The 13,011-nt window shown below is 42.3% G+C and overlaps 1 protein-coding gene across 6 annotated transcripts in view; it reads right to left on the bottom strand.

The window, feature by feature from the left end:
- Window positions 1–13,011, bottom strand: part of NFATC1 (nuclear factor of activated T cells 1) — a 113,133-nt gene that overhangs the window by 22,882 nt on the left and 77,240 nt on the right. For 2 of the 6 annotated variants that reach the window (XM_042043600.1, XM_042043601.1), the window contains exon 9: window positions 9,009–9,695. The exons of 1 other annotated variant lie outside the window; for it this stretch is intronic. In XM_042043600.1, the coding sequence (XP_041899534.1) occupies window positions 9,009–9,695 (687 nt within the window). Of the gene's footprint in view, window positions 1–9,008; window positions 9,696–13,011 lie in introns of those variants that run through there. 3 more of the 6 variants (XM_042043602.1, XM_042043603.1, XM_042043604.1) reach the window with 3 other exon arrangements.

Below are 13,011 nucleotides of genomic sequence, written 5' to 3'. Positions count from 1 at the left end.
ATGGATTTGTATATGCAGGATAGAAAAAAAATTAAAATAAATATTCTTCAGTTTTGTATTTTTGGAGGCTTCTCCTCTGACCCCAAATAGCATTTTTTCTACTTTTTAAGTAATCTGCAGGAGATTTTGCTTATGAGGTGGCACTGAAACACCTATTTTCCCTGAAGCACTAGAAAAGGAACTGACTGCTGCTCCCAGGGTATCAAAATGGATTAATAATATCTACAGCAATACCTATTCTGCAATCTCAGAGGTATCACAAGAGCTATGAAATGGAACAGATCTTCAGCCCTAGCTCCCACAGAAATCTAACATCAAGAGCAATTGGGACAGAACAGACTTGAAGAGTCAAATCTTGTCTTCTGCACTCTCTGCAGCACTATGGCTGCAGAAGGGTCAAAATTAAGTACAGAAATCATGTTTTAGTTATGCAAAAGAAAGGCAAGTGAAGAACATTCTTGTGTTTACATGGTGCTTTGATAACAAGCTATAGCTATGTAAGGATCAAAGAATTAATCCACTAATTATGGATTTGGATAGCCTGTAGCATTGCTTTTTCAAGACTGTTCCAGCACTCACACTGCAATTTACATGCTCAGGAACAATATGGTTTGGGAGTTTTGACACACTTGCAGTACCGTCTCACTCAGCTTTCTGCTATTTGTCTTGCAGTAGGTTTCATGGTGTGCAAAATGTAGACCTACTGACAAAGTGAAGCCTGTAAAGGGGGTAGAGGGCTGGTCCAGCTCCCTGGTTTGCTGACAAACCCAGCCAGGCTGGCCAATGAGGAACAGGACTGCAGTTTTCCTACCGTATTTCTTACTCACCGATTGTTCCCAGGCATTTTCAGTGCCCAGGCTTTGCAGACTTCCTCAGTTGACAGAGGAGGAGGGGAACATTTTGAGGGTCTGCTTTTTTTCATAAGCTTCCTCCCAGACTGGTGATAAGCCTGTTGTGGAAGCCTGTGCCCCTTTGGTTGCAATCAGCATCAGCTCCTCAGAGAGGAGGAAAGAGCCAGAGCCAGGTTATCAAGCAGCCTGCTCTCTGCAGCAATGGTCAAGCCACTATCAGGCCCCTGACCCAGCCCCCCGCTGTCCAGCAGAAGCAGATGAAACAATGAGTGGTGCCGTGCAGAAATCTGCTCGGAAAAACTCCCTCTCTGCCTGTCTATCAGGGACCTGGCTTCCATGAATGCAGCTATTATGTGTGCTTTAACTACCAGCCCTTGGTCCTGTTCCCAACGAACCCAAAGGGAACTGTGTTATTGACTTAAGTGGGAGCAGAGGCAGGCCCCCACAGCTTGGGGATCCAGCAGCTTGCCAGTGCCTCTCCAAGTGCCCCTTACATGAAGTCAGGGAGGCTGCTCCCTCTGACACGGATGTGTTTGCTGGGCTGAGCCACCAGCCCAGCTCTGTGGAGGCGCTGTGGGGGCCCGTGCCATATTCTCCTCCCTCGAGAAGAGGGGGCTGCTACCACAACTTCCCCACAAGTGTTTTGACAGAAGGGGTTCAGGAATCAGGAGCACAGAGGCCAAGGCATGAGGCCACACCTGAGCAGCTAACATTGCTCAGCTCAGCAGAAATGATTCAAACAAACAACATATTCCTAAAATAATTTGCATCGGAACAAAGCTTTCTCATGAAGCTTGTGCTTCTGCAAGCCATGTATTTTCCTTGGCACTGCTTCAGGCTTAAAAGCAGATGTAAATGTTACCAAGGCTCAGATACAGCAACTTCTCCTCTCCCAACTGCCACAGAAAGTTTACAGAAAATAACCAACAAAATCTTTACCATTTGAAATGGCAACACCAACAGCCATTGATATAGAAATGGAAGAATCAATCAGGCATGGGAGTGAGAAGCAACTTCTTCCAAGATGCTCTCAGCTGGAAAGAGGGAGAGCAATGCAGCTTCAGACAAACACTTAATGATTTCAAGTGTTAACGAGAAGGTGTGTGTGCAGATGCACATCAAACAAAGGCTGTTTTTTCAACACTAAAAATACAGCTTTCTGCAGATTTCCTGTTGCTTGGTCAGCCTCCTGCTCCTTCCACCAGTGTCTGGGATCACTGACACTTCCTTGAAAGCCTTATACTCAAGGACCTCCCTGGAAATGTAAGTGCTGACGTTGAAAGAAAGAAAAGTTCCCTACTATATTTCACAGCATACCACAGCTAAGAGGTAGGCAGGTCTGCTCTGCGGGCAACTGCACACCTGGGGCTGCAGAAAACCAGGAAAGACACCTAGTCTGGTCATCTGTGCTTCTGGGAGCTTTCTTCTGGTGGGCCTCCTGGGAGACCCAATTCATCAAACCTGCTAGAAAGAGCAAACCCATTCCTGTGGGTGTGTGGTTTCATGTAACAGGATCCCCCTCCAACCCAGACGTGCAAGTCCACCGAAGGTCTGACTCGAACGCATTACTTCAGCCCTCCCTTACTCATCGCCTACAACCCAAGCCCCAAATGTTAACGACTCAGCATGTTTTATCACAGTAGCATGTACACTTTCAATCATCATTAGAGACGAGGAGGGTCTAGGCTCAGGAACCACGCCAGGTTAAGTAAAACTTTCCATGAGGAAAGCTATTTGTTTTCTCCCAGAGCTGCGAGGCTTCACCAAGAGGGAGGAAGGGAAAAGCTCGCCCTAGCCAAAAGTGTAGACAGTGTTACTGGACTTTGCAGACTACCTGCATGTTGTTCTAATGACATTTGGACTACTGGAAATCACTGAGTGAACTCAGGAGTTTTCAAAGGCATAATTGTGGCAGAAGCAGACTAAACTTAACGCCTCAAGAGCCAATCGCTTTAATCATGAAGCTGAGATGTATGAAAAAGGATACATTTCAGCGAAAGAATAATTCTGTCTGCTATGGTTCCTGTTCAAATAAACTATATCACCAAACCACGTGCATTTCCAGAATATAGAGGAGTAAAAAAAGAACATATGGTTTAGACGCAAAAAACTTTCATATATACTGTATAGGAGATATATGGACTTGTCAGACATCTAACGGTTCAACACTGTAAGCAATTCATGGGAATGACATTAGCAATAGCTCATATTACATCCAGGAGTTACAGCTTTTACTGCAAAAGTTATTTTTAAAAGAGCCATGTTTAAAATGAAATGGCTGGCGAGACTGCAGCTTTCAGTAACACTTTACCTGTGGTTTTGCCACTTTTACATACTTATTGGGGGCTTAATACTCCCAATTTACCTTTGCAGAGTAAAATACAAGTCGCAATGAGTGCATTCATTGGCATGGTGCTATAAAACTCACAGCTGTGCAAAGACAATCACAAGAACAAAAGCCTCCTTGTTTTAAAAAAGATGATTATGTGGTTCTGATACTTTCTGCTAGCCATATATCCAAACATCAGATACCTTTGTTTATGGCCTGTGTATTTTCATCTTACTATGCAAAGATTTATAGATCTGATCAAGTCAAGATCAGGATAGAGACCTTTATGAAAGCATTCATGTGCAGAGGAGGAGGCTGAATTAATATACAAAACTTCAGACAGGAGATCTCTCTTTCAGATACTGTTATTTCAGTTCTGGCTCCTACACAGGACTCAGGGCATTCTGGAAAACATTTTTTTCAACAGCATGTGGAACCCTGGACTCAAGGCCAGCAATGGGAGTGTGCTCCTGGTTTCAACTAAGCTGGCACTGCATCTCAAAATCTGAGATTAGAAACCAGACCTTCAGTACTCAAGCATTGAGTAATCAAGTACCTTGATCAAAGAATCCTCCAGGATGCTGCTTTGCTTTCAATTAAAAACTGCTTTTGTAAAGTTTTGTGCCTTAATGTAACAAATGGGATTACAGAATGTACAATACACCTTGAAATCTGCTGAGAATATAAGTGATACATTTTTTCCTGCTAGTACCAATGTTTTGCTTTTTCAAAACAGCTTAATTTTGATCTGTAATGAAAACTACATTATTTGATGTTTCTAACAGCAGGAAATAATTTCACAAATGAGTGTCATTCTGCTGCAGATAAAATATCTAATAGCTCGTGGGAGTGCCAGTTACAACCTGAAAAATGTTTCTTGGCATTAGCATGCTTAACTGAACTCTCTCCATCCCGGCGAAATGGAAGATTTGGAGCCCAGTTCTGTGTTCTACACAGGCTACACTTGGTCCAGGAAAGGGAAATGGGGATGAGGAAGGTGATTTCAAGTCACCTTCAGCATCTCCTGCTGTGAGCCTGGCCAGTTCCCAGCTATCTGAACATCTGGAAAGCTGTGGGAACTTCCACTCTCCTGCCTCTGGCTTGGGGTTTCTTCTACGACTAAGAAAAGCACTTAAAATTCTGAAAAATTGTCTGAGCTGCCCTAGTCAACAGAAAAGAAGGAGGATTAGTTCAAGAGCAGACTAGCATAGCTTTTGACCCAAGTACTAGTTAGACAACTGCAGAGAGGAGCACACTCAAAATATAAATATAAAGATGTCAAAGATATAAATTAGGTAAATTTTCACATCTGGTTCAAGGGACCAGGAAGAATTCTCATCAGCTTGTAGCTTCCCCAAACTTTGGGCAATACTAATTCCACTTCACGTCTCAAAGGGCTGTATAGCAGACACATCAATACCTAAATAACATGTATTCTCTTAAAAGAAATTACAGTGTGGACTTGTTCTAAAGAGGCCCCTCAAGCCTGCCTGCCTGCCTAATGATTTTCCATGAGCTCCACCACCCTAGCACCCCACACTACTCCCAGGTTAGATCTGAAAGGCAAACGCCACTTAACCTTCACTGTCTAGGGCAGGGGCGACACATGCCCGTGGAGACACTGTCAGTCCCGGCATCACCCACCAGAGTGCCTCAATGTCCTGCTGGTTTCTGCAAGAGCTCCTGGTGCAGAGAACAGGAGATACTCCCTCTCCAGATGCAAAGGACCATGGACTCTTGCAGAGGACCAGGCATAAATGTCACAATTTCAACCACTTTTAATCAAATCTTCCTGTGAAACCAGCAAAGGCAGTCAGCCATAATCTTTGCTAAGAGGCTGAACTCAAAATTATTTGAAACGGGTGCTGGTATCCAAGCCAGATACCTTTCAGTATCAAGAGCATAGCCATAATATATCAGGTATCACTTTACAGCCTGCATTTTAAATATGTTCTATATGTGGAATCATATATTCACATACTGAAATGGACAGCACATTTAATGAGTAGCCCAGGTGGCTACTGTAGATTTTGATTTAAAATATGATTGCCAAGACTAGAACTTACTTGCCAAAATGGAATTCTCTTTGTGTGCTCCCTTTATATCACTTCAGCTACCCACCTCTACCAAAGCAGAAAAATGTCATATAAAGGATCTATATTTATATAAATTCATTGACTGGTTTTTTCCATCTGTACTTTGCAGTGTAAATGGTCTATATTTGAATACACTCCAGAACAAAATGAATGAATATTACTTTGAACCCGTAAGCTGAAACCAAAAGACTTCTGTTTATACCTGGTCCAAGACTTCTCTGTGTATATGAGATACATAAATCAAACCTCCCTAAAGTGGTAAACAAGCAACCAGAATTTTATCAGATATAATCTGGGAAAATCAACTGGATATTTTATTTGTCTGGTAGTCCCCTGTCAGATGTCAATACCTCACACTTCTTAAATAATTTTAGGTAAAACTGGAGGTATTAGATAGCTACAAGATGTTGTGAAGATATACTTATTAAAATGAGAGATGCTTTGAGAATTTAATTTTTAATGTCATTAAAATATTTAATAATCAGGGAATAGAAAAAGAGTTGTTATACTTGGAGTAGCAGGAAAGGAATGCAGTTAAGTACACCTGACTAGTCTCTGGCTTTCACATTGTTCACAAGTGCTACAGATATTCCACCTACTCCCCCAACAAGAAAAACGCTTAGAGGTGGATATACTAGTAATTAAAAATGGTGATAGCTTAAAAAAAACCTCCTATTCTAAAAAAAAGTCAGGCCCATGGACAAACGAGTTGCTCCTATTTGGTACGAGCCACTCGTCAAAATCCACGATCCCTTGTTCCACCTTTATGGCCAGAGGTCTGAATGGAGCAGCACCAGGCACAAAGGTGCTGCATACATGCTTTGCCTTTTCCATGCTGATCTCAGTGAGCAGCACATCCTGGGACACCAGGAGCAAACACTGGTGGTTTCCAGGCAGTCACCAGAGAGGCCAAACTGCCCTTTGAGACTGTGTGACGCAGCCCAGACACCACCATTCTGTAACTGACAGGTGAGCACGAGAAGGGGATTTTTAACTGAAACAGGATGAGTGATTAGATAGTTGCTGGGGAGGATAAGATCACATCAGATGGGGCTTCAACTCACACATACTCTGGCCTATTGGTGGGCTTCTGCCACCCAGAGCGACCCTGCAGCACCCCTAAACTTACAGCTTCTGCCCTGCTTCTGCCCCTCTTCTTGAGGGCTGGACCTAGCTACTGGACATGGTTCCATGAGCTGACCCAACAGAAAATGATGTGGATTTTGCTGTTTTGGGCAGGCTAATTTTCCATTAGCCTGCTCTGCTGCTCCATAATCAATTGATACGACTCGAAGGAAGCGGCAAGAACATGTGACAGAGCAAGATGGATTGAGGCCACCCTTTTCATAGAAGCCTGCAGTTCCATCAGATTAAATGTAATGTGAAACCAGTATCTGCAGTAGTGGTAAAAGGCTGCCTTCATGAAATGAATATAGCACAGACCTAAAACAGGCTTCCAGCTTCATGCTCCTGTGCTGTATGTCTGAGGTGTGCCACAGCTCTGCATGGTTTGAACAGAGCATCTTGGCCAGCACAAATCCAACAAGAAACACTTCCTGCCTTTAGCCCCTCTGCTGCATGCTTTCTTTCTCTATTATCCAGATACCGAGACAAATATGAAGAGGGTAGTAGTCCACTCCAGATATACATAGAGTGGATGACCTTTTCTCCAGGCAGTGAGATAAGGTTTAGATAGGAAAAGGCAGCTCATGTGGGTTGAGCTCCATCAGTGTGACCCCTGAGACAAACCTAAATATCAGTTTAGCCATTTCTGATTGACCCCCTTAGAGGGAACTGGTGGTGTTTAATTCTTTGAACTACAAAGGCTTGGGTTTCTTCCTATTATATGCTGTTACAGGGACTGTTACATCTATGAACTCTTTCTTGGTCTACAGTTCTTGTTGTCAGCCACAGAACAATTTTAAAAGCCTGCTGGATGCCAAAGGGAACTATATCCAGATTTGGCTAGCTGAAGAGATCTTCAAAGTCAGCCTCAAGTATCGGTGCAGATATACACGGTAGCTTCTACAATTAGTTCTGATCATCAGTTAGAGGACTGGTGTGTATGTGTGCCCAGAGAAGAACGATGGAACAGAGATGACGTTTAAGGCTAAACCATTTACACTTTTTCAGAGAGAATGAGCATTGCTGAAAAACTAAAACCTCTCTCTGAGACCACATGGTAGCAAAGTTCCTCTGTTCCTCCACGAGAAACCTAAAGAAGACATGGCTGAGGAACTTCATTCACCCTTCAACCCTGAGATACAGTCCCATCTCTCCACCAGGGACCAGCCAAAGGCAACTTTCATGGGTCTGTCAGAGAAGAGGTTGCTGGATTTTTGAGAGGTAAAGCAGGTAAAGGCTGCCCCTTTCTTGTGCTTTTCTGCAAAAGGCAGCTATACACTACGTTTAGATTTATCTAAATTCTTTTCCTTACATAAATTCTGTTTTCTCTCAAACCCAAAATTCTGGCATGGCTTTTTGTTTTGGTTTGTGTACGTTTCTCATTTAGCTTGTTGAAATCGTGCTTCTTACAGCATAGGTAAGTGATAAAAATGCACACTGTATGAAGAAAACCTTGTCACAAAAGATGTGTTGTGCAAAACTAATGACCTTAATTAACTCCTAATTAGGAAAAGTTCCCGAGACCTCTCTATCATGTAACCAGTAACAACTTCTGTTAAGAAAAATAATTTTCCTAGAGTTCAAAAGCAAAGAGCTGCTACTCAGGCTCCAGAATATTAATTTGCAATCCTAATTCAGTGAGTAACATGCTGTTTAAAATAGAGTGACAAAATGTCCTTTTTTAAAAAAAACCCAGTGCAATGAATTGTCCTTAAATCCTCCCTGAAGGACAATAAAATTCAGATGTTCCTTGGCACCAGTTAGTTTCAATGCAGCCGTTTAAGTGACATTTCTTCTTCAACTAGCATGGTATGCAATATAGTTATGTGGCTATTGGAAGGAAATTCACATCCTGCATTAAGGTGAGGGTCCAGAATACTACTGGGATACTTAGCAGCAAATGCTAAATCGCAGTTCAATAAGGTCACGTAACCGAATTCCATATTATCCCTTTTATTTGGGAACTAGCGTCTTACAAGTTTATCACGGCATTTCAACTATTCAGTGGTGCATGTAGAATATATACACATACAGAATCTCACAAAACCAGAAAAAGAAAAAAAAAAAGGAAAAAGCAGCAGCAAGGCTGCAATAAAACCGGGAAAAAACAGTAGTCTTAATGTCAGATGCAAAGAGACTGAAAAGTGACGCTGAAAGATACGCCTCCATTTTTAATTTGAACCTTCTCAACTGAAGTAGAGCAGTTTAACATTTAGTTTCAGTGAACAGATTTGCACATCAGATGTTTCACTGCATTATGAATGGGACAATGTTAAATATGTTTTCACTGCAGCTCCACAGGTCACTGGCATGGGCGTAAGCCAAGAACATACAGTTAAGGTTATTATAACATAACTACTGGTCATGCAGCTAGAGCTCTATGCTAACAAACAACATTTAATGCTTAGACTATGTGGTTTCATTATTGTAAATGAAATGAAATGGTCCTTCCCTATATAAAGACAATCCAAGCAAAGTTCGCACCTTTCCACCAGGCTATTAATTGAACTTTTTTTCCACCAGGACTCGAAAGAAGGGGGGGGGGGTTAAGGGAACTCCCTGATAGAGCAACATGGTGAATGCAAACCTATGCTGTGGAAAACTTACCATCATCCAGGTACATCTGGTCCAATTCCTCAGGTTCTCGCTTGATCGTTACAGGAATAGGGGCCAAATTATGATTACTTTCCTCATGCAACTCTGGCAATGACAGTGGTTGGGTTGTTGGAGACTCATTTCTGTGAACCTTCGGCAGTTGCTGCTGCTGTTGACCCATTATGGATGAGTGAGTTGGACTGCAGGACTGCAAATAGGTTGGCTCTTGGGTAACAGATGGAACTGGAGAAGAGGGACTGTTGGGATAGAGTGTTTGTTGATAACCAAGGGGACAGCTACTGCTCAGATGTTGACTCACCTGCGGCTGCAGCATGACGTGAGATGATTGCTCGGGGGGGCTTGGGTGCACAACTATAGACCTTGGCACTTCCTGTATGGTGGGGACACCTCCAGTGGGCTGCTGAAGTCCGAGGTGACTGTGTCCCGGGTTGGGGATGCACTTGTAAGGAGAGGAGGAAAGGTCATGCAGCTTGGGGCTTGCGTTGGGAGAAGGTGACATCACAGCGTTTCTCTGCTGACAGGAGGCAAAGCCAGCCACGAGGCATGAACCAGGATCAGGGGGCATCATGATCTGCTGACTGTAGTACGGTTTAGAGAGAGGGCTTAAGCCTTGGTTCATTGGTCCACAGGTTTGAGCAGGCTCATAGTCATCTGTGGGTTCTGTTTTTATAATTGGAACTGTTAAAAGAAAAAAGGTTTTAAATAAACATGAGTTGCGTATTGGTATGATCAAGTTGGCTTGTGGCTAGGATACCCTTTGCAAAACAAACAACGTCGTGAATAAGACTCTGTGTGTCTTTTGCCTAGTTCTCCCACCCTATAAAAAAAAAATGAATGAGTCATCAGCACAAGAAAGTCACAGCTGGTTCTAATATTGAAAAGGACTATTTTCTTTGGACTCTCCTCCAGCACTAATGTGCTATAAAAATCTATTTGCAAATAGCTGTGCTTCAGTGGAAGCTTTGGACCCAAGGGCTCCATGGATTTGTAGTAATCAAGGCAAGAATTTAAACTTGGATAGACTACTGCATTTCTACAGCTACTGATGGCCCATTTGATAAATGCCTGTACACACAGTAAACTGGAGCATAAGGTAGAGATGGGACTTTCAAAGTTCCATGAAAATAAAGTTGCAAAGATACATGACAAAGTGCTATGTACAAGAAGTTTTCAATTATGAGGATATTTTTGAAAGAGTATGATCTGATTTATTTAGTCTTTTACATAATTGCATTTAATTTCTGCTAATGCAAGCTCCTAAAAAATGTTAGCCTCTGGCTACCAGGAAAAACTGACTCCTGTTCTAGACCTCTGCTTGCTCTACCCACTGTCTCAAATGATGTCCTATATGAGCTGTCATGTCTCTAAAAACTACCAGAATGTGAACAAAAACGATTGTCAGTGAGCATCAACTCAGTCATGACAAATGCAGAGCTGCTTTCTCAAATCAGAGAAGAAAGATCCTTTCTCAGACTGAAGTGTCTTTTCAACATTTGCTTTCTCTCTCAAATCAAAGAGAGGTGTCTTTGAAGCTTCTCCTACAACAGATGGAGTGCATAGGTAAAATTCACTCACTTTCTCTATCAGGAGAATTACAAATAGTAGGGCCAAGCTAGACTGTAGATGTATTTTTTTTCTAGACAGATGCAACTCTAATGCATACAACGATCGAGTATGGATGCATAGTGGCATTTATCTTCTTTCTAAAAAATTTCTGGTGACACCAGAGAATATTTTTCAGAATATTCCAATAACCAACCCATTGTGGCACGAAGTCAATAATGTAACATCTTTCCACAACTCAGCTCAGATACACGTGTGTTGCATGAGTGTCTTTGACTGTATTTTTATTTGCACGTGTTTTACAAAACCCTTACATATTGTCCAGCCATTTATTATGTTTGTGTATGAGTCTTTTTGAGCCCCTTTAAATGCACATGTGTCCATCTGCACATATAAAACCTCATTTAACACTCACAGACTTTGGTGGTGGTGAATGCACTTCACTACCCTTGTTTTACAGTCCCCAGGCTCCTTTTTAACTTTGTTCCTTTTATGTTCTTTAACATGTAGATGCTTGCAACACTTGTTTCAAGATTTCTAGCACCCTAGTAAAATCAGGTCTATATATGTAACAGATGCACAGGTGCTGCTCAAGACAAATATGCAAGGTGTGATGGACTGTCATTGGATTTCTCATAATCTTATTTTCACCAGCTTGTGTGCTGCACACAGGCTAGCAGGGCTACTAATGCACTTGGTTGCAGAGAAGCAGATTCCAAGTTCAGTGACAAAACCACTATCACACCCTTTAGGAAAATGCAAGACCAAAGAAATGCACCTAGATAAACACAGCAACTCAGATATTGTAAGAAAATACCTTTAACAAGTTCCTGAGCTAGCAAATATTCTCACATGTTTTATATTAGGTTCACTGTGCTAGCACTAACCACAGCACAGCTGGAAATATGATGGTTGTTGAACACTGAATTTTCCCAATATATCACTGTTATAGAAACACCTGTGCTAAATAATTCCAAGCTCAACCACTGGCAATACAACTCCAATAAACCCTGGAGTTGTCTGACTTGTTATAACCTAGGGAAGGGTTATAGCCCTGGTGGCAGGCAGGCTGGAGGCTTTACAGAAGGCAGGTTCCTGATCTCAGGCTGGCTTTTCATTGTAGCTCTTCTATAGCACATCTTTGCTACCTGGTTTGCCAAGCACATTTTTGTCACTTCAGTCCTAGTTTTTTCTTTACAAAAGCAATGCCATGGGGGTCCATTTGGAGCTCTGATTAGTGGCCGTGAATATTGTGAATCTCTTTTTGCATGTTGCTACACTGAAATACACACACTGCAGCCAATAGAGGATCACCAGTAAGTCCTGCTCTGCACCAGGTGAAGGACTGATGGGTGGGAGGGACTCTATTCCACACCTCTTAGTCCAACAACTCACTTGGAGATGGTGATAGCAACCAAAGACACTCCTGGTGCCTACAAATTCAGAGGGGAAAACAGAGACTGGTTAGGACTAGTCAGGGTAAGCCACAGTAGCTTGTTTGCTAATGGCAGGTTGGTAGCCAGAGACGGAAACAAGAAGGAGGGATATGAGAGTAAGTGGCACCTCCATTTTCTTTGACATCTGTTGACATTGTTTTGCTCTGAACTAATGTAGGTTACGGGCGGGTTCGGTCGGTGACGGACGGATGGTGACGAGAGATCTCTATAGTCTGATCTTGGGACACATGGGATTTATTGTAAAAGGCGTGGGTATTGGGGCACTGCTCAGAGCTGCCAGACTCAGCTCTGAGCAGGCCCAAGAGAGCAAGAGAGTAAACGGGTGAGAGAGAGAGAGAGAGAGAGTGTAGGAGCAAGAGTGGAAGTGAGAGCAAGAGTGGAAGAAGTAGTAAGGAAAGGAATGTCTGAAGTCCTGGTTACAATACAATAAATCATCTTCTGTACTGAATATTCTAATTGTCACTAACCAATCTAATACAAGATACAAATCCTATAGCATTTACATACAGCCTATAAGAGTTCTTATATTACCATAGAGTGTTACATCTTAACTTCTAAAAACTACTCTTTGGACCCCTTCTGCTGAGCTAGTAGGGTCTGCTCTGACCCTTGGATCTGCTTGCAAGCAGAGGGTATTGTTCCATCAAGAGGGGATTACCTTCAGTCGGCCATACCATTGTTTTCTAGTTGTTCAGTAACTAAGACTTGGTATTTCAAAAGTGGCTTTCATTTCGATGTTGCCTGTAGTTTTCATATTCCCAAAATCTTTTGTCAGGCAATCATATTTATAAGGCTTTCCTGTTTCATCTTCCCCAACAAACTAATACTTCTGGGCATCAGTTATTTGATGTAATGGGAAACAAACTGTCTTTAAATGGACAGATATTACCTGCACCTATGCTTAGAGTCACCTGAACTTGTTCAATTGAACTGTCTTCCTTACCTTTTATAATGTGTTTTTTCAACACAATAAA

This window comes from Corvus kubaryi, unplaced genomic scaffold (assembly GCF_017639235.1).
Source record: "Corvus kubaryi isolate FWS band 111438036 unplaced genomic scaffold, C.kubaryi_AGA036_p1.0 37398, whole genome shotgun sequence".
Classification (NCBI taxonomy): Eukaryota; Metazoa; Chordata; class Aves; order Passeriformes; family Corvidae; genus Corvus; species Corvus kubaryi.
The sequence above is the reverse complement of the archived record's forward strand: the minus strand, read 5'-3'. Positions and strand labels throughout refer to the sequence as shown.